Consider the following 23,828-nt stretch of genomic DNA (forward strand, 5'->3'; position numbering starts at 1 on the left):
TGTTTCGTATGTCTTTTAGTTACAGCGAACGTAATCGTGACAACTTCATAACAAAGCTGTTTGATAGGCAAAGTTAACGAATTTCCCTGATATGAATTTTCCCGTTTTAGATAACTTCCAACATGGTTATTTCGCTTTTTTCTTATTTTTCACGATTTTTTGTGGTATATGAAAGCAGCTGATGTAGTTAGAAAGGTATGCAATCTCGTTTCTATCTGAGATATCTCATAAAAAAATGTGGTATTGGAAAGAAAACAAATTTCCCGGAATCATTCGGAACGCTTTGGAATGTGGTCCCATATGTGGCCAAATATGATATCTGATTTACTACAAAAGATGTCTTATATAATTGAAGTAAAATATGGAACGACATTCCTCCTTTGGATAAGTGTTAGTTTGGCTTGTCAGAAAAAATCTGAGAAACTGACTTTATGACTACATATCCCATTATAAAAGAAATCAGTCAAATTGATGTATCTTTTTATGTATGACAGAAACTTAATAACATACATGTTTAAGAAATCTATGTTCTGATTCCACATCCCTTAAAACATGAGACGTAGACAAACATTTAATATGCCATATTGATTAACAATATATCGATTCGTACACATTGTACACACATGAAATAAATCATTAACTACTGTCAGCAAAGAAGGTATTAACAAGATATACAGAAAAGTGCATTTGATTTCAAAATTTGAATTATATATTTATATTTATCGCCCAATGGTTTGGTCGCATGAAAGATCGTAAGAGGGTGGCTACGTTTTGAGGAATTCGGATATTTTGAAGGAAATCGGAGTTAATTCCATTAACTAATGCATTACGACTTCGCCGTCCGACCATTCATTTTTTCATTTCAATAAATCTAATTATCTGGCAGTACCATGTTATGGAAACGTATCATATTGCTGAAGTGAGATGATGGATTTTGTAGCAAATCCTTCGGACTGCCTTTCTCTATCAGCCGCCCGCCTTCCATGACAAGAATGAGATCACAGTGTAGTACGGTGTTGAGTCTGTGGGCGATCGTCAGGACGGTACAGTCAGAGAAACTGTTGCGGATCGTTTGCTGAATCTTAGCGTCTGTGGAGGTGTCAATGGACGCTGTGGCTTCGTCAAGTATGAGGATCTGAAGTCAGTAATAATGATATGATCTGTTAAAGTGAACACAAAGTTGCTGCAAAATACAGAAGTTAGTGACACCCAAACAGGACACCACCTGTGCTTTAGAACTTGCAAATGGTCGCATTGATTATAATGTGTGTAATCTGAAGTTGAAATACAAAGCATCTCAGAAACCCCCTACATGGTTAGGAAATTCACCTTTGTTTTAAATGTTAAAACCCATAGTGACCGAAAAAACATCCGAATGGACAGGTGCACTAGACCCTTAATTAAGTTAAGTTCGTTAATTTCAGATTATTGTAAAAGAACGCCAAGTACATATATACAATATATATTAATACATTTCAATATGATGCAATAACATGAAACATACTGTTGATCATCTTTACTCTGTTCATTGATTATCTTTGTTTAAATTTCATATTTATCCCTGTTTAACGACGTTGTAAACGGATGCATATTACTTTTCTTATTTTTATCCGTCATATTCTGCATGAAATGTAATTTACATTTATCTGATGATTAACAAAATGATAATAAATAATGACAGTACAGTGACTTATTTACCTTGTTTTGACGCAAAATTGCACGTGCTAAGGATATTAATTGCCGTTCACCAACTGAAAAATTTTCTCCGTTTTCTTCTATGTACATGTCAAGAGTCTGGTCACGTAGTTTCATCTAAATACATAATTTACCATATTTATCATAACATGATTGTGAAGCATACAAGAAAACATTGCATATTTTAAAATTCAATTCCGTAATACATGAGGGTGAAAGGTATGTTCCGGGGATATATATTGGTAATTTGTTAGAATAAAACCAGTCATTCGAGCCGAAGCCACAAGAACGAGAAGCTATTCACACTTACTCGTAGTAAACATTGACAAATTTATATGCGGTATCTATAAGAATATCGCCTTAAATGTTTTTGTTTTGTATTCATGTAATTATGTTAAAGACATTTGTTTTAGATTATAACATAAATGCCGTAACAACAGAGGTAATAATTTGTAATCATACATCCTCTATACAATAAACACGATGTGAACATAAAAAGTATCTATACAATAAACAATCCCTAGGTTCTCTATCTTTAAGACTCATTTCAGATAAGGATTTCAAATAATATTATAAGAAAAATACAAAAAGTCATTAGTTGTAAATTATTAGTATAATAAAATCAGATATGTACCTTTTCCTTCATATGAACTTGTTCTAGTGCTGCCCACATTTGCGTGTCCGTATACTTCTCGAAAGGATCCAGGTTATACCTGTAAATAATGATTCTATAGTACTGCAATGGAAACCTAAGTGAACACCCTTAATCCAAATCAGGCCAATTTGAATATCACGATAAGGCAATCTCTCATACATTTCTACCCTTGTTTCGTTGTTATATAAAAAAAATACATTTACGATTAATTTAATTGATCTAGGACAACGATTATAAAAATATTCATAATCTGTCGTTTATAATTAGTTCAGTGATACCTAAGTGAATAAATTCATTCATATGCTGTAATTCCCTCAGTAATAGCAATAGTCTTGTTAAAGGACTAGAACCAGAACATATGGCTGTTTTTCTTTGGAAATGCAGTTGTATTTCTTTAACTTGCCTTAGTGTACCTGCAAACAGCACGGGGTCTTGTGGAATAGACGACAGGTTTGAACGCAGCAATTTCCGAGAAACAGCCCCAATTTCGATGCCATCGATCATCACGTGGCCTTCCTTGAGATCAGTTAGTCTGAACAATGCGGCACTCAAAGATGATTTTCCTATATAAGCAGGTACATAATTAAATAAAGGCAATGAATATATGAAGACATGTACAAGAAGCTAATTAATAAAAGATCTTGAAACTAATATATAAGGAAAAAATACATATTAATAGGGATCACAAAGATATCAGATATATATTTTGTAAGTGTCCAGATTTTGTAAAAGATAACATTGGCTTCGATCCGGTTAAAGAAAATAATGATATGTTCACATAACTTTAATTAAAACTCAGTTTCGATGAAATTAGGTAGGGAATACTAAGGACAAAAGGAAGTAAAATATTCTTACAAAAGAATTTTTCAAGAAGAGGTGTTGAATATCGGTCCAAAATTTTTTTGAGGTTCTTAAAAATCCAAATGACAGTCAACAATTGTTTGACAATGCAGACATATAATTGGATTTAGTGAAATACCTCTGACGCCAAAGATACTGCAGATGTAACATCCACTTTTAATTTGGGAGAAAACTGTAAAATATCGATATATTTAAATAATCAACCTAGAAATGTGATAAAGAGACAATAAAACGAAGACATGATATGTCATACGAGGAGACCATTAAATATTTACAAGGATAATAAGACAAGGTGGTCCGGAAGGGATAGTCTCCTGTTTCTCCTTTTTTTAAAACCTTGATTTCATTCTCGTCTTACCTGCGCCAGTACGGCCCACGATTCCGATCTTCTGTTTTGGAAGGATATCAAAACTGATATTCTTTAGTACGGGATCCAAGTCCGCACGGTATTTCATAACCACATTTGAAAATGTTATCCTTCCCTGACTTGGCCAAATCCCCTCCACTTCATCACTTCCTGTTTCCTTTTCTTTATCGAGACCCTAAAACGTTTATTATGGTATTATTGTTTATTTAAATATATAACGTCATCTTGGCTAAAGTCTCTTCAAAGCAGGACTTCAGCAACGGACCGGCACGGCGGCTAGCATGTATCACAATGCACAATATTTAACAGTGTAGTTGTAGAAGAGAAATTCGATGAATGATAATACGTAGAAAGGCGACCCTATTCTTAAAAAAATTCAGTGAATAGATACCCAGATGGTGATATGCAAGCATAATTTTAAAAGTTTAAGATCTCTACAGTACCTCATACTCAAGGATTCTTTCGATACATGTGAACCTTGCGTCGACCTCGCTGAACGTACTAGCAAAAGACTGGGCTAGGCCTGTCACCTAAAATCAAGCAATCAAGAAAATGTTTAATTATGAATCAGTCATATAAAACTTTGTTATATTAACGTGACATGTTAAAAAAAAAACAGAAATAAAAGATAACCAAATGTCAAAGGACATTCGCATTAGTTGCCCTTTGATGAAGTGATTTTGTCTTTAAGTATAAAATGGTAATCATGTAAATATTTCTATTGACAGGGTTACTAATAATGTAATGTTATCAAAGGTTAACACTGTGCACTTTAACGTTGGAGTGGATCAGTGTAAAACTGAACTTATAATTCTAGCCAAGTTTAATTCATGGAAGTGAACAAACCCAACAGTATTACATTTCTATTACAATGAATTTAAGTTTACCCTTCCCGAAATAACAATGGCTGTAAGATCCATGTGTAATCATGTTTGAGATCACAATATTTGATTAATAAATATTTTTTTATCATCAATTGATTTATCATTTTTTGTTTGAGATTCATGTTGCATATGGTCCCAATAAGCTAAAGGAATGGATGTAAAAAAAATATAGGTAATTAAATAACTATCGCATGCATATACGTTTTAACTAGTTTGGCCTATTCTGTATTGATATTAACTTCTTTGTTTGGCTCTACTGTGTCTTATCCAAATTTGTATCTATAGGTATTTTTCACTTGTGTGTATTTTGTACAATCTTGAAACACTTTCATCCTTTTTAATTTTAGTGTCAAAGCATGAGTTAATAAATTTCCAAGTGGTAAAAATAGTCTTCTATATGAAGTTATACCAACATTCAACGACATTGTCAATGCCAAAGTTGCCAACGTAGGAGATATAGAGTCCTTGGTGAACAGCACTACGGACATTGTAACCATTGCCACCATAGCTCCACCGATGTCCATCGTTAGGCCCATCCATCTCATGCAGGAGTCATATAGTAATAAAGCCATCGATGTTGTATCCGTGTACTGTTTACATCTTCGATTTAAAGAAATTAAATACAGATTGAAGTGCTATTGTGACGAAGTTGTTATTGCTGTTACTTCATATGGTATTCTTATGCCCCAGGATGGAAAGATAAGGGCATATTGTTTTTGTGTTGTCTGTTGTCAAATTTAATCTTACCCATGAGTATATCATCGTAATAGTAAGGCTTTCATATTTGGCATATGTGTTTCTTGTGCCAAGGCCTTACCGATGGTACCATAAGTGTTGACTACGTGACTTTGACCCACATTAGAAAGTAAAACAATTATTATTATAATGAAGATAGAAGTGTTTCACAAAATCTGCGAGCAATTAACACATGTATTACACAGTAGGGTTTTATTGTCCCACTTCAGAATTTTGTTGGAACCGCTGACATAAAGTTTCATAAACACTTCTTGTTTATCTTTATGATGCTGTCATGTCTGGTTAATCTTAGCCAAATATTGATATCCATCAACAAGTTACTTTTATGATCGATTAAGTTTGACAGGTATTTTTTTCATTAAAGGAAACACATTTCTATCCCTCCTTCTTACCTATCCATGAAGTTTGTTTCCTGAGAAAAGGTAGTTATGGTACTGATCCCGTTGCATGTTGTGGTTACGTGATTCAACAATGGCGACCTCGCCACATTTTCAAGGCGCTTAAAACCTCGCATTGACACGGAAGACAAGATCACGATCACATAGAAGAATAACATGATAGGAGAAACGGCGATCAGGATCCAAGGGAAACTGTAGATTATGGTGCCAAGGGAGGCAACTATCATCACTGTGGTTTGTAGTAGATTATCCAACATAAAAGGGAAGATAACGTCAACTGTAACAGAGCAAGAAATATATCAACAAACATATCAATATAGGTTTCCAATACATTTCCTCTCCGTCATTACAAAATAGTTTACTTAAACATTTAAAGATGTAAATTAGAATATCATTATGCTCTCTCTAATTCATTTTCTTCTTCATTAGTCTGGACCAATGCAGTCTTTAGATAATATAACAGTTCCTGATATTAATACACTTTACTATACATGATAAAACAAAATGCAATGTTCATGTAAATTTTACTATATTTTGCGAAGGACAATGCCATCCCCACAGGGCCACCGACCCAGTCCATTCAACTCCTATCAATACGATTACCTTCTTCTACGTCTTGAGAAAATCTGTTAAGAATTCTTCCTGTTGGATTTGCATCAAAGTACCGCATTGGACTACTCATCACTCTCCGAAGGGCATTGTTGTGTAAATTAACTGTAGCTCTTATGTACACCTTAATAAAACATGATATCTTAATCGAAAGGCGTTTTAATTGATAAGTACGTCATGTCTTCATTTTCATATATTACCCTTTAAGATAATACAGATTTTCGAAGCTTAATGTATATAAATGTTCATTACAATGATATCTACATTATGCATGTGGTTTTTGCAGTCACACTGCACGATGATGTTTCTTTAGCAGACGGAATCGTCTTTGAGGAACGGTGCTTCTAATATACAGAAACACCTCACAATTTGACAACTTTTGAGACTGGACACATGTGGTTGGCCTTGATAGAGGGGCGGTCTGAAATATTCAGTTTACCATGTACATATTTCCTGATCATTCCCTTAAATTTTAAGTACATTTTGCATAGTCATTATATTAGTCTGCGAGTAAATTTTCGCACATTTAAACACGGTGTTAACTCAGAAAAGGCACGTTGGGCCTTTAAACAAAGCTGACTATTCTAATACCTGGCATTTATACACAGTGAAATACACTGTAGGTAACTTTATGACAGGTCTGATTAGTGAAGTAAAATTAAATTCAATCTCTGGGACTTTATGAAATTAGACGTCTTTGCGAGGTGGTCTAAAAAATGATGCACACAATGCAAAGGCTTCAACTGGACATGCTAGGGACCAAAAGAAAGTGATCTTAATAATGAGGTGATCTCATTTGTGAGAGAGGTTTCATTGTATTTGGAAAATAAATTGTTACTTTTTTATTGTGTCCAGAAATATTTGTCATAGCTGGAATTAGTATCAGAAGGAAGCACTTACAATCCCTGTTATGATTCCTTTTAATGCAGCTAGTCCAATCATCACTCCAGCCGTAGAAATATAAATTGTCAAATACCAATCCGATTCGTCGTGTTCTTTTCCAGATGATAATGAAGTATATGTCAATACATCGAGCATAGAGACATTTCCAAATCCCGTAGCATCTCCTTCCGTCCCGTTGGAGTGCAACGAGTTCATCACTGGCGATGGTGTTGTCTGCATAAAATGAATTTATGAGCTTATTCGATGGAACCATGTTTTATCAGATAAAAAAGTTAGCAAAAGTAAAATCAATTAAGCGAAATACCGTATAAGAGATTATTTTCGCGAGAACAATATTTACGCTATTTCGCGGTACTTTAACATGACCGCTAAAATCTAATCTTGACATTTTAGGACACGGATGTATGACACATCATTTTACATCCAGATCGCGAACTTTGAATTCGTAAAGATATAATTCGTTTGTTTTAAAAAAAATCGTTAAAATTTGACCTATGAAATTTACCATATAGGTGGTATTTTTCAACTACATCTTGAAGTATGATCAATAATATTACTTCATATCAATGACAAAATTTCCCCCATGGATGTCGGATTTGTTATTTCAGTTGCGACAAGTGTACAATGTAGTAGTGATATAAAAAAAAACTGATAGCAAAAGTATTCATTATATTTGATTACCGTTTGATCAATCCATATTCCAAGCCACCATTCACTGAACGAGAATGTTAAAATGAAACACGTATATAGCAGAAGCAAAAAAGCAGCCACCATCTTTCCTCCTGCTGCTCTGATGTAGCTCAAATACGTATCTTTACTTACGGTGCCGCTCACCGATTTCTCTCTGTCTGTTAAGATACCTGAGAATGACAGAGCAAGCAACAGTGTTATTAAAGGTGTGATCGATATATTTTTATCATTAGTCAAGTACGAAGTATTTTCATTTTGAAGCGCTCGGGTAAATGACAATAGAATAGATGTAATTATAATATTATTGGCTTGTGGTAGACAAATAAATATATATTTTGAAAAGAAGAACCCCCAGAAACCGAATAAACTAGAAAACAATTTTGAACCATGATAATTGGTACATTTTCTTCTAGGTGTTAATGTCAGTAGAGGTTCTTAAAACACAACCAATAGTTGATTGAGCGAGGTTTCGATGACAACAATGGCATCTCCATTCGTCGTCTGAGAAGTATTTCTGCTCTATGTGTATGCCCTTTTTAAGAATATTAGCTCGTTGTTATACTTTATATATGCTTGGGATATATCAACAAACAAAAACTCACTCACAAATTATCAATGCATCATCGTCACATGTAAATAACGATATATTAGGTACGTGTATCATGTATATAAAATGAAATAAAATCTCCATTGATAGAAAATAAAAACAAGGGAACAATTATGGCCACGGTCCATGATACCAACCTTTTTCATAGCCGTGGTCAGCAGTTCCTGTTTCTTGCTTACGTTTGTTGACGTTCAGCGATGCCGATTTTGTCTCGTACTCACACTGAATTTTATCATCTGTGGTATTAGAATATTTTTTTCATTACCTTTTCAAAGTCAAAGTATTGTTTCCTGTATTCATGGCTTGTATTTGATGATGAACATTTCGCAACAGAACCAATTCAAAGACATACAAATGTTCAATGTTTCTTGTTTATACAAAAATAATATCTTAGCTTTTGATGATAAGCTAAAACTATGCTTTAAAATCTAATTTTCCTTTGAACCGTTATTAACAATGTGGTCAGATATGTTTCCAGGCCACGGCAATAAAGAAGCTTGTTAATCATGAGATATGCTTATATACATATGCTATATTTTAAATGAATAAGCGTAGACATCCATACTTCAATAACCAATACCTATTGTGCTGTGGTGATCCAAGTTAGAATTGAACTGTTCCATCAGCTTTGTGTAACAACCCTTCTGGGCTAACAGCGCATCATGGCTACCGTGTTCCGTTATCACACCTTCGCTCATGACGTAAATTTCGTCACAGTGTTCCAAATACTAAAAAAACATTGGCCAAAAAAACGATCCGACTCAACAGTCATTATGGTAATATCGTATTTATCACCTCGTCTGTTTGTCTGCTTATATATACATGATAGCCATGGTCAGTTCAAGGTTGGACAATGTCATGGACAATTGATTAATTGATTCCACGAATGAATGCTGTTCTGCTGATCATGATGCTCATATGTTGTGACTTGTGGGTTTGAAGTGGTTACGAACATCACTATTGATTCAAAGCATAAAGCTTATCATATATATATTTTCACCAATATTCGAATTTTGTGTCTTATCGATCTCATTTAACTTCGTAAACCTTTCAACGAATGTTACATGGTCATTTGCCAACAGTTTCATAGAAAAATTCCTCACGTTTTTATCTAATCGCATAAGAAACTTACTCAATTCAAAATATCAATCACATAGGTTGTTTCCTTTCTTCAAATATTGCCGAGTTTATTTTTACAATGTTTATTAAAGTTGAACATAAAAATGTAATTCATACCACGATGGATTGAACGATGTCTATTCGATTAAACGTGCATGTTACCTGAAGTTGATGTGTTACCAAAAGAACAGTTTTATTCTTTAAAACACCATCGATACATCGCTTGAACAAATGCTGACCAACTTGGACGTCGACGGCAGACAGGGGGTCGTCAAGGAGATAAATATCTCTTTTACTGTAGACAGCTCGTGCAAGGCTAACGCGCTGTTTCTGGCCACCACTCAAGTTCATTCCCCTATCACCAATCTACAACCATGTCATTCTTTATGAATGTGATGTATCAAAACTTTTTTGCTACCGATGTATTACACTAGATAGTTTCTTCTGGAGCTAGATTCTTCTATTTTTCATTTAAATATGTTTTTGTAACAGTCTTGACTACCGTAGCCGTGGAGTTTGCCACATGATTACTGGGAAAATTCAAATTCAATTAAACTAGAACTGAATATTAGCAAAAGAAAAATTGACACGAACAGTCCTGAAAAAGTACAAGTAGAATAAGACCAGTAAGCTATTCTGCTTGGCAGACGGCCCCTTCGTGTAAAGCATATTCACGAACAAGGTATATAACGGAATCATTATGTTTCTTCAATCTGGATATTCGAAACCCAGAGTTATGAGTTAATCTGTCAGATGACGATATCTGTTACGGGAATCGTAATATTGGTCACAGACCCTTGTCTTTTGAATCACTTGTGAGATACAATAGCTTTGGGATGTAGGTGTGTTGCCATATAGCAATGGAAAATTCATAATACGGAAATTGAAATTATCACTCTAATGATCCGTTTACCTCAGTCATATCACCATTGGCCAAAATGTTCAGATCTGGCTTGAGACTACATGCGTTTACAACTTCAGTGTACCTGTATGATGAATATTTATAATTAATGTGTTTTCGTGATGTCATCAATAATTCTGGCAATGTTTTTTCTCTTTCCAATACAGCAGTTAATTGTAATAGGGAGAAATGGAGAAAGCCTCTGCTATATCTTTCATGGCTTAATCACACCTGGTAATTATAACTCTGTTAGAGGGAATTGCATTTAAGACATTCCAGAATTTAAAATACGTTAAAACTGAAATGATTCCATATTCATTATCTTTATTTTTTTCCCAATAACTATTATCAACTTAATTAACCAACAAATCAAAATAAATCACAAAAAAAAAAAAAAAAAAAAGAAGGAAATAAAAAAAACTTTAACAGCAAGGTCATACCAATCTTCTTCGTAAGGGCTTCCAAAGAGAACATTCTCTCTTACACTTCCGTTAAAGATCCAGGCTTGTTGTGCCGCATAAGCAACTGAACCATTAATAGCAAGATGACCGGTAATTAATGGCATCTGGAAATCAACATTTATTTATTAGATATAGTTCTGTTTGCATCTTGAAGTATTACCGGTCTTTTCCCATCTAATCAATTTAAAGTCAATAAAATGGAAGTTCTTATAAAATAACCAGTAAAAGGTTAGACTGTGACGTTTCAATGACTACACGGTCACCTTCATCAAACAAATAACCAGTGTGGTGCTTAAGAGCACCGACGTACGTAATTATGCCATGGTAAGGAATCGACCGACTTTTTCGCCTGTACTATAATCCTATGTACACTAATGTAAACATAGTGTGACGAGATGGTAACCAGAACATAGACCTAAAAATCCACAAGATGATTATTACAACGCATTTCCTTCAACCAATATCATCATTTTTAGAGAACAAATTTCAAGCTGATAGATCTTTTGCAGATAGTAGGTCTATTATCAATCCAGTCGAAAAGCATACCGACCGCCTCCCCCCACCCCCCATCCCAATAAAAAAATATATTCATAATGAAAATAATTATTTTTTTGAAAATAAGCTTACCCTACCAATTAGTGCTTGCAACAAAGAAGACTTTCCACAGCCGAGAGCGCCACATATTCCGATGTGCTTCCCCTAGGTGATAACATGAATAAATAAATCGTTTTTGTTTTGATATGTACTCTGTTGTCTTTGACTATACATCTGAAGTATATCATATCAATCAAGCGACCATTAGTTTTGTATTTAAATGTGTCGTTTGGAAAATCAGTAAAATATCATTTACCATCCGCATTATGGACAAACATCATTAAAAATGAATTATTCAATTGATATCAAAGCATTTTTTTTACATTTTATATAAGTTGAGGGTTGTAAATTTCATGTGCATAGTTAGAACGTATACTAAATATTCTCTTACCTTGCTGACTGTGATGTCATGTAGTATCAGTGATGCTGGTATTCTGTTTTGTTTCATTTCTGTATAAGGTACATGTAGTTATTGTTGCATATGAAATAACTTTACAGCTAGATTGAACATAGGAGCACAAGAGGTCGAACTTTCCTATTTAGAAAGGTATTGAATAAATTTAATGAAGATTGCTAGTTGAAAGATAACAAATCATGGGAACAAATGTCATTTGTGATGAAATATGCACAATGTTTACAAAATGTATAATCAAATACAATGTAATCGAATTGTAACTTCTCGGTAGGTCAATGAGACTTCTATTTCTATAAAGTTAACATTCCTTCAGAAAAGTAAGTATTTAGAGATCGCACTCGATTTGATATGCAAAGGATTATTTTGCCTTTCAAGAGTCTCTCTGTAAAATGTGATTTGTTGATATGTTAACTCCTCATTTTAACTACTTTTGAGTTTGAAGTTACGGTATTCTCTACTTTTTGTGGAATGATCACGGAAATTTAAATGCCTATGATTATGAAAAATAACGGTTTATCCATTGTTTTGTATCTCTCAACTTATCTAAATTAACAGAAAAAAATAAAACAAAAATTATGTTGAGGACATATTTTAACTTGCATATCAACAATGTTGCTGCAAGCAGAGTTAGGTGTCATTCGTATGTTTTGATGTCCTATATGTTCCAAGTGTTTGATATATGTTATCCATTTATTGAGTCTCTGTGCTAATGTTAAGTATCTTTTAGAAATAAGGAAGGCAAATGATTATAATATTAGAGTTATCAAATTAGACTGCACTTTAACTTTTAGATCTTCGAATAAAAAACCTTTATTTGAATACTTCTTGGTATCTCCATCCCATTGAAACACTGCGTCACTGAGCTCGATCGCATTCTTGGTGCTTTGGACACATTGATTCGGCTGTTTGAATTCTTCTTCCAACAGAAAATACTGTCGATATAAACAGATAAACATAAGTGGTATTCCTGGAGTAATTAAGTTTCCGGGAACAACAGATCAATCAATAAGTCTAATATGCAAATTAATTTCTTTTGTCCAACATGGCTTTAACTAAGAATTTCACATCGTCGCAAACGCAATTTAAAGTCTCAAGGCCACACATAACCACTGAATTTATTATATGTGAGTAATGTAAATTCCACTATCCATTTGTAATACACATTCGTTCAACATTCGTTGTTATCTGAGATAAATTACGTATTGTTAACTGTTTTCTGGAAAAATATAATATGGTGAGATTAGCAAGAACTTTTTTTACACCTTAATTCTCTCAAAGCTGATCAATGTTTGGCCAAATATCTCGGCGGCGTACGGAACAAAGGCGACTATGACCTTCAGGTATGTGAGAGTAGCAACAACTGAAAATCCCTGCAACAACAACACGACATCAAAACACATATGCAAATAATGAGCGATAATACTTTTTATGAAGTAAATCTGATATCTATATCAGTTATAAGTTTTGATTTATGGAGTGTTGTGTCCACTATCATAAAATGCTACAAAAATCAAAAGTTTTGCTAACTAAAATTACCTTTCTATTTTGGTGTGATCAAGCAGAAGTTATGAAAGTAAAAAATACACGTACCGTCGACACATCAAGCTCATTTCCAGCGTAGACGTAGGCGGTAATAGTCGTTACGGTAGCTAGCGATGGTGTTAACGGAATGATGGCGTTGGCTATGTAACTTAATATTGCCGATTGCAACAGTGGTTTACTTTCCATTGTCCTGATGTCTTAAAGATATACTTCATTAATTGCATAACAATATTGAAAGAATAGTGTCATTTGATATTGATTATGTTATGATTGTGGCAGCGTGCAAGACAACAATTTTGATAATACTTTTAATTTGATATTTCTGCAATGTTGGATGTCTGTGGAAGCGATGTTTTTCTACGTGCTGCAAAACATCTTTTTTTTTTGATGCCATAACATCAAATACACTATAATGCTACTAACTTCAACTTGACCCTTTTGTAATATGCCCCTATCACATAATGTAATGATTTTCTTTCTTTTTTTGTGTTTTTTTTTATGTTTTGTTTTTTCAGGGCGAAACGTTTGTCTGTGATATTCATTTTCCTCCGAAACGTCAAATATGTCAACGAACTTTTGCTTCTAAAAAAACACTTATATATAAAACAAACAACTCACCGATTATAGTATTCCTAAAGTATTTTTCCCATGCATGCATTTTCAACAGCTTAATGTTTGAGATAACTTCTGTCAATTTTCGTATCTGTCAATGGAATATGTACAGGTTTAAATAGTTTTATTATACCGACTGACCTGCTTCCACAAATTCAAACACAGAAATTAAAATTCTGCCAAACTGTGATAACACAAAATACATTATGGGGGCATCATTGGAGTAGAAAAATGGCTAATTTTGAGTAACTTGGATGCAGTTCATTAAATCGATATACGCTCAACAAACACGGCACATACCCTTATATCTGTCCATTCTAATTTCCTTCGTCGAATAGGAGTGGCTAGTCTAGTAAGTAGTATCTGAAATCATATAAATAGTAATGAATTACATGATTGAAGGAAATTGTTTTTTTTCTTTTGTAATAATAAACATTGTATTTAAGCAAACAAAAGCTGCGATATCTTGATATATAAGTAAGCTATGTAAGTAATGTATAGTTAGTTTTTTTTTTATTTTATGATTGTATCGAAGATAAATTGATTATCCAAAAGCAATAACATATGAATGTTTCCAAAATAATAATGTCTTTAGCTTTCTGGTATATATATGGATTAATGACATTTTATCTTTTCACTGTTTATAAATGATTATATCAAGGTGTTATTATTTTTTCATATATACAATTAACATTTATATATTCATTTCCTCCATATCGATATTTAATATCTTAATAGAGAAGGTTATTTTGCATGTTTTAGTTTACTTACTCTACGTTTAGCATATTAATCAGGATAAACATGGTTGAAGAAAAAGTAGCCAGTGGCTTCCTCACAGAAAAAACATACGGGAAGCCTTTCGGATGTCATCACTATCAATTATAGAAAAGTGTTTTGTCCAAGACACAACCAGAACAGACCGGCAAAAATCTCATCCGAGAAACAAACAAACTAATCATCTCGATTTTGTAAAGGTTAATGCTCTACCGACCAAGCTGTGGTTGCCACTGGTTTGTTTTTCAGTCGGCCGTCGTCACGACCAACTTCGAAGTCGGATGTTTTGGTCTTAAAGATATCGTAAGTAGATGTTACTGGGTTTTATCCTGTTTCCTACCGGAATGAAATTTTCAAGTGATGCATTGTTACCGTCCTTTTCTTTAAGGCTTTTCTCCGTGATATATGGTGTTACCATGCAATATGAAAAAGAGAACAATGACAGCCAGAAGAGAGTCCTACCTGAATAGTGCAAAAGACCATCAATGTCGCAAACGCAATAACGCACCAGATTCCGAGGAGATAATAAAGGTATGCTATTCCAATAATCAGGTAGACGGGTGCGGACAGCAGGAACACAAAAAACTTTGTGTTCATAAACACTCTTAATGCATCGGACCCGAATATTGTTATTACCTACAATACAAAAACATTGGTTTTTTTCAATTCAAACCAAGGAATCGATAACGTAGGGAAATGATAATGATGGTGGTTATTTGATTCAATTTAATTTGAAAAATATCTTTCATATCGAAATGACACAGATACAGGAATCAACAGCAGCTTAAGGATTAAAAAAAATCTAGGAAACTTAATAAAATCCGAAGATCACTGTCAAATATATGTTAACAAAAACAACTGATTCGCACAAATGTAAGAACTTACTTCAGCTGCAACTCTTCCGTTGATATGTTTTAGTTTTAGTAGTTTTTTGTATGCCAACCCTAGTATTCCAGATCGAAACCTTATACCTAAAAAACAATATAGGACTTGGAATAAATACTAACGGAAGCGACAAAGATCTGAAACGATACAAACAATACTTAGGAGTTGCGTTTATATTGAAACTTCAAATATGGATTAAAGTAACATTCAGTAGAAAACATGGCAATGGTTGTATCCTTACCGTGTTAAATTTGATTTCTACGAAAACTTAAAACAACACAAATTAGAGAAAAAGTAAGAGAGAGAAAACGAATAATAAAACGTGAGAAAATAACGTACCGATTTGTATTGCGTAATAACGAAGAAATGTATATGATAAACACCTAATAATGTGGCCAAATGTTGTTGCGATTAATATTACAAAGGCGTAAGGCACTGATGTTTCCGGACCTTCTAAGTATTGGGTTATAACAACGGTGATGAAACCCTGAAACAAATGAAGAGTTGTACAGTACCTAAGTTATTTATGGTTATTATAATAGATTGATCTAATCATGATTTGAGAGTTTTAGAACGGATACCCTAATCATTCCAAAACGATTTATATATTTATATTGTCACCTAGGGGAAAACCATTGGAATAAGTGGCGCTTTCGGCTGTGGAAAGTCGTCTTTGTTGCAAGCACGACAAGTCAAGATACCAGTGTACATTAAGAAAGCAAGTGATACTCACCGTGGTTACAAATGTTACCGCAGCAGTAAAACAGAGAATTATGAAAATTATCATTAGTTGAACGCTGAAAAATTTTAGCCACACACTAAGGACCGAACATTTTTGACGTCCATACACTTGCAGTTCGTCAATCCAGATTGGTTCCAATCTGAAGAAAGAAAATTGCAATATATGGGAATACGATCAAAACAAGATTAATAATCTTGACATTGATCAACATGCAGTAAGTATTGAAATGTTATTTAGATGATAATACAGTTAATAACTCCATTAAAACCAATATTCATTTCACACAATTGGAATCGGATTCTATAAGAAATTTGTATTGAATGAAACAACACAAACGAGAACACAAACAAGCCTATCGTTACCAACCTTCTCGTTTGATCACTAAAAGGAAGAATTCACAGGAATGATTAGGTGTTCATCAGGTTGGGATTGCACTGTATTAGCTTTCTCTTTCCGGGTTACGAAAACTACAACTACTGTATTGTTGTAAGGTATACCATGGTAACCAGTCTTGTGGAGTTTGGGGAGGTAGACATTCTCTGTTCATGATGGATTGCAGCGTTAAAGTTCTACTGCATCTGTATTTATTCTACATCTCCTTTATCATTTATGAGTTGATGGTAACATTACCCTCTTGAGCATGTTCTCACGTCAAATAATTATCGACTTTGCAGTGAAATGGTTTATTTGATAGCTGGCTTTGGGCCTTCTTAATGTAATCATATATATGTATATTTATTTATGTTTAATCCAGACTTTTTGGAATCGAACAAAAATCATTGAAGAGGAAAATGGGATGTGGCTAAGCACATATGATTAAACGATATCAGAATCTTGACGTAAAAGTTAAGGGAATACGTATTTTTGACGGTTTCTATTGATGGACATGAAGTATCTATCCGTCAGGAGCTGGTAAAGAGGGAGACCATTTGTTACTTATAATTTATCACTAATGACTGGCTTTGAAATGTCCATGATAAAGCAAGTGTTTTTAATATCATTTAATGTCATAATCACGAAATTAGGCGTTCGATCGACCGAGTTTATTCCATTTCGTATGAACTTTTGACTAGGCTTGCTTAAGTAAAATTGTGTTTTGTGTGATCAAATGTCCGTGTGTGTTCTTGTTATGTCCGAGTTCAAACAACCGATCCATTTGTGTAATTATGAATAATATCATTACTGACATTTTTTTCAACATACATAAACTTATTGACATATTTCATTACCGTTCAATATTGATGTCACATGATTCCAATTTTGAACATGTCCAAACGTCTTCCTCCCTGATTTCTTTATCTCTATATCTAAACAGCTTTAGGATAAGTGGGGTCAGCCATCCGAACGTGAGAAATGATAAAAATCCTACATCATTAACAGGAATCGGTCCTTTGCTAAAAGAATGAATTCAAATGCATAAAGTATACGGAATCAGAAAGTGAAACTGTGATACAGCAAGAATACATAATAAAAAGACGAATCTCGATGCACATCTTCTTAAAAGAAAGATAATTAATTTCAATTATTATATAATTAATTCGGATGCTAAAAACATAAATACAATTGCAATGTTATTGTGTCAAAGTACGTTGTTGTAATATTATATTTAGACCAAGGTAAAGCAGTCACTAAGTAGGATATTTCACATCTCGGCTGGTACGAATAGCTACAATAATAACATACTATTTTAATATAACCCAAAATAGACCTGTTAGGTAGTGGAAATGTACATGTAGTTATTAGCTTTATGTCACTAATATGATATACCATACAGCGTTTATCAGTAGCTAAGCCTGTTAGCAATCGATTTTATTACCATTATAGGGACAGTATTTGATTTTGATGTTATTTCAAACCTGTCAAAATATAATTTTTCTAATGTATGTGGCAGAAAGTATATCAAATATATTTCTATTCACAAAGGCTTGCAGAAATAAAATGAACTTCTCAGACTCGTTTCATAAAATCTGCTAAGTGTTAAAAACTCAGATCCTTAAATATTCTACTGGTGTGGAATCAGACAACGTTACCCGATATGTGTGCGATGTCTTGACGGTGTACGAACAATAAACGCATAAAGTTATAGCATAGGTTGCTATTACTTAAGATTTTTTTAATATCTATTTCTAAATACATAAGAATACTACAAAATATAGTGCCTAGAGCAAAACATACCAAAAGACAGATTTACATGAAGGCTACTTGAAAAGTACAGGGAGAAGCCTAGGTATTCCGGAAGAGAGAGCGTTTTTTGCTTCATCGACGACACCCGCCATGTTAAACCTTGGTCAATACAAGTAATTAATAACATGTTCTCAAATGAGAACTAGGTAGAAAATAACGAAACCAACGGGTAAATTAACTAGAATCAAACATGTCCAGCTTTATATCTCATAAAAGATAGAGTATTGCTAAAAAATCAAGATGACGACCGTAGAACTTCCCCGTTATTTTCATCAACCTGCATCTTTTGAAACACTGTGTTACGTGATTGTCCGTGCCATACAGACTAAATAGTTATATACAATCGTAAATTGAATTATTTTGTTCACAAAGCGCTACACGTGACCGGCCTTAGTGTACAGACACTTATTCTATATACATTTGAAACAATGCATGTAAAAATTAAACTGACTTGTCATTTTGTCTCGGCAATAAATAACCTAAAAGTTCATACCGTCAGAATTCCCTCATTTTTGTATGTTCTTTTAAACAAAATAATTCATATACTCAGATAAACCTAACAAGTTGTGTTTGTTACTTGAAAGATCTAGTCGGTCCGGATCCAGACCTGTAATGTATGTACATAATGTACCAGTATATAGATACTTGTTTTTGGCCTGCGGCACACCATTTTCCCACTTTCTATGGTGTTCAACTATAAGAAAGAAATACTTGTTTTTACAGGGTACAGCGATACGCCTGTGATCACCATTTAGTCATTACTTCTCACGTTTTCCGTTTAGTTTTTCAACCCGTAATATCAACTAACCATTATTACCTAATCACAGAAACTGCGATCTTGAATGATGTGGGCTCAAAATGTTCGGTAATTTGTGCGTTACCACAAATGTAGCTATATCATGAAAGTAAGAATGCGAAAGGCACCAGCCAAAATGCTTCATTTTTACAAACAGAAATGAAGCGAACATTGAATAAATTGATATGATTAGTTCAAAGAAGGCTATATGATTACATTCTATTTGAAATTCAGTACATAAATTCCACCGGAAAGAAAATGCAAGATATGCTATGTTTAAAAATTTCAGGAATGCTTTAAACGAGTTACAATATCTATGACCACCGAAGTACATTAATTTCTCTGCCAATTGCATTTCATTTTTCAAATTTTCTTCTAATGTATCAATATAAACCGATTCCTAATGTTTCAAAGAATTAGCAATGACATACATAAACTTTAAACATCTGAATATCTAGAATATCTCAGCTTTTAATTCAATTTTATCGAAAGGAAACTACTACTTCATCGATTTAAAGTGAAAATTGTAGATTAATTAATATTGGAATAGTGGTGTAACTCAGCAAATGTTCAAATTGATGGAAGTTGAAACTTTTACTCAGAAAAATTATCTATTCATACTCAACTTCATACAATATCTATCACTCGAAATTTCGGATTACTTCAGATTTTAGTACATTCGAGATTCCACACGCTTATCAAAATCTATAAATACATTACATTTTGTTGTCGTCCAAGAGTCTCCTTTTCTCTGAATCCTTCTTACATAATCCCTTGTCTACAAGCTCCAGGAAGCAATCCATGACTGTCCACTATATCACTTTACTCAACAAGTGTTATAGAGTAGATGGTGTTTGAATAATTTATGCACGAAATCTTTTCATAATTTTTTTTTCATTTCTGCCAGTTTTTTTTCTGATTGTAATATTAGATTTCTATACTCGGTAGCGCTCTCTACGAAAACGGAAAAAATGTTTTAATGAAGGAAACGAACAATATTTCAATCAGAGATCTGGATACCAATTCTCGTAACAGCTTGCATATGCATACATATGGCCAGATTTAAAGCCCTCTATTAAGGTAATAAAGGAATGTTACGAGTTTCACTTCACTTTGTATGAGTTTCTATTGCATCATATGAAGATTCTTATCCTCAACTAGAATAGAAACTTCATTCTAAACATGAAACAAAATATGTTGTACGCTGAGCAGATGTGAAGGTGTATATTTAATCTATGCAAATTATATGCAAAAAAACATTTTTGCAATCCTCTTTACAACCGATGCGAGCATGTGATTGCATGTTTCAATGACTATTTATGGAGGGGATGGTGCCTTACATGTATAATCACTCAGGCATGTCGGTATCATCTTTCCATTGATTTCGCTCTGACACAGCTGATACTGAATCCTTTGGAAATATTTATAATGACAACTTTGATGGCTAAAAACAGATACACATATATATCATCACATTTATTCCGGAAGCATTAGCGCAAGTACTTATTATTATTGAATTGAATATGCAATATACCATATCATAAAAATTGAGTAATATTCATAATTGAACAAAGCCAACATGTCAACATAATCATAATCCAAACTAAATTAAAAACAAAAAGCAAAGCAGAAAAAATTGTATAAAGAGAGATTTAGATTAAGGAAAACAAGATCAGGTTATCTGCATCTCCTGCTACATCGACGACATCCGCCATGTCCAACGTAATCAAGTTGCTAATTTCTCAGTCAGTTGAGGATTCTATGCAATGTATCGTGGTAATGGGAACTGGTCAGTTAATATCTAACCACCTGCATAAACGCCATAGTTTCGGGATGAAAGATTCTGCTATCCAGAAATTTGGAAAATTAGCAATAAGGAAATTGAAATCACCATTCTTATCATACAGATGAGTGGAAATATGTCAAGTTTGGTTTTGTAGGAAAATACTGAGATAATATTAAAGGTAATAATATTGAACTATTGTGGAAGAGTATGCCGTGTCTTTGAGTTCCAATTCTGGTATTTAAATACGATGAAAGTGGATAATAAATGTCTTGTAATTTAAAGCCAAGACGTCATCAATATATCTGAAAGCGAAATCAGACGACCTTGCAATGTCCTTGTGAACTGTTTTGATAAGCTCATCGATTAATGAAGTTTCGTATGAAACAAAAAAAAAAGTTGAATGATAAGATGTAAATTTTTAAAATCTTATATGTCGGTGGATATCTTGCTAAGCGATAATGCAGTTGAAGACAGTGTCGAAAATATGGAAAGATGTTTCTCATGTATCGTCACAAGATCGGTTCGAAGACATCAGAACAGATTGGCTGAACATTTTTCTTTAGGCGAAGTATTGACAACAGACATGTCAAAGTAATGAGAAATATAGACCTTAGATAAATGTTTGACGTGTAATACCCTAAAACCTGAAAACAATATCATAATCAAATTGCGTTAATCATGCCTCAATATTACAATCGTTAAAATTGCCTATTAATGATAGAAATTAGCCTGTGCCGTTTATATATTGGTTGTCTAGATTGCACAATAATTCACATGTAAAGCGTTTTATTGGTGCCTTGCCTAGCTGTTCGTCCAACTACTTCCTACCATTCTTAGTACTATCAAATATGGCTTAGTGTTAAAGAGATACTATCTACTACAAAAGTGTAATAGATAGTATATGGATTTTAAATCTTTACATCAGTCCTAAACACCCCCTAAAAATCCTCGTTAAGAACATTTGATTTTCCACTGTGTACACCACCATACAACATTCTAAACCTGTGTCCTTTAAGAAAGATGAAGGGCGGTACAAATAAAAGGTTGTGAACTTTACTGAAGTGTATTAATTACGTCCAAATCTAAGACGAAATGTACGGAAAGTCGAAATCCCGGTACCTGGTAGACAACATCTTCATCAAAGTTTGGGGCAATATTCGAACAGACTATGGCATACCAATAGGAACTACACGTAATTTTACCCCTCTGTTGACCAAAATGTTTTGACATACGAGTCTATATTTATCTACGAACTTATCAAAACAGGTCACAAAGACGTTGAAAATCGTACGATGCCACTTTCATGTATATTGATGACGTTCTCTCTTTAAATTATATATTTATTGACCACGTCTATTGTGCATATGCACCAGAATTGGAATGCAATAGTAAGACAGACTCTTCTACATCAGCCATTTATCTCTGCCTTTTCCCACAACGAAACCAACATGGACAGTTTCCACCTAGCTGTATGATAGCTGTGATAATTTCAATTTCCCTATTTAAATTTTCCATTTCTGGATAGCAGTATACATGCCTCCCCAGTCTATGGTGTTTATATTTTGCAGTTGATTCGATATTCAAAGGTCTATTCCCACAAACGTGTAACACAAGGTTACAAAAGACCGCAGGTTGATACAGGTTGATTAGAATTATTTTAAAGTTAAAGTGGTTTCATTGATAAATATTCTTTTTTGCGAATTCATGATTTTGCATATATTATGATTAGGAATCTATCATACACCAGTTCTTTTTTGGCGCGCTGACGTTTAGCTATCAACAGAACAAAATGAGTTTCTCATGAAAACGCTAAACGATCTCTTCAAAAATATTATTATAATGTTGATATTATTGAAACAGTGTTCTACTCTTGACACTAGGTGCTAAGACCAGCGATGAGACAATACTTTAGGTTATTGAAGATAACAAATATTTTGCAAATTCTTGAGTTACCAAAACGTATAGAATTTGAATACATCTATGTTTCTAAACCTGTACTAAATACAAACGCACCTGTTAAATATACAGTTATAACATTCCAGATATAATGGAATAAGGGAGGCAACTTTTATTCCTATTTTGAAAAAAAAAGTCTAGTCAGTTAACCCGTTATGCTGTTGTACCTGTCCTCCAATTATGTTTTGTATAGTAACATTCACCGCAAAATATTAGTAAAAACAGTACTCCGAAAGGTTTTGCTGAATGATGTGTATTATCTAAGCATAACAATTACCATTACCAGGTTTATGAAACAATGGTTAGAAGACCTAGAAGTGTTGATTCAGTACACAATGAAGTGGTAGCTTTCATCCATAGCGAGAAGAACCAGAATTTAATAGTCTTGACGACAAAGAAATTTAAGTTGATAGTACCAATAGTGTAATACAAGGACTATTTTATTCATAATACTACTAAATGATCCTTGTACTGTCTGTACATATAAAAAAGGTTAATTTCATTTCAAGGTGATGACATTTCAATTCATTCCATCAACACATACAGTGTGATTTTAGACATGTTAGATAGTTTAACAGTTACGTAATCAAACGCTCCATGTAATTTGAAATGCTAACATTTATACTATGTCTCTCA

The 23,828-nt window shown here is 33.6% G+C and overlaps 1 protein-coding gene across 1 annotated transcript; it reads right to left on the minus strand.

Moving 5' to 3' along the window:
* Positions 1-871: 871 nt before the first annotated feature.
* On the minus strand, positions 872-20,253 carry LOC132546206 (ATP-binding cassette sub-family C member 5-like). Its single transcript, XM_060209917.1, has 23 exons — positions 20,217-20,253; positions 15,729-15,814; positions 15,306-15,479; positions 14,076-14,160; positions 13,506-13,654; positions 13,178-13,285; positions 11,534-11,605; positions 10,886-11,010; positions 10,458-10,530; positions 9,707-9,910; positions 9,006-9,153; positions 8,563-8,661; positions 7,951-7,988; positions 7,126-7,341; positions 6,220-6,349; positions 5,611-5,893; positions 4,876-5,062; positions 4,022-4,108; positions 3,570-3,753; positions 2,754-2,913; positions 2,330-2,408; positions 1,699-1,812; positions 872-1,135 (listed from the first exon to the last, which is right to left on the minus strand). The coding sequence occupies exons 1-23, from the start codon at positions 20,251-20,253 to the stop codon at positions 872-874; spliced, it is 3,102 nt and encodes a 1,033-aa protein (XP_060065900.1).
* Positions 20,254-23,828: the final 3,575 nt, after the last annotated feature.

Source organism: Ylistrum balloti, unplaced genomic scaffold (assembly GCF_031769215.1).
Source record: "Ylistrum balloti isolate Yb309-2 unplaced genomic scaffold, AGI_CSIRO_Ybal_v1 Utg369876, whole genome shotgun sequence".
NCBI lineage: Eukaryota > Metazoa > Mollusca > Bivalvia > Pectinida > Pectinidae > Ylistrum > Ylistrum balloti.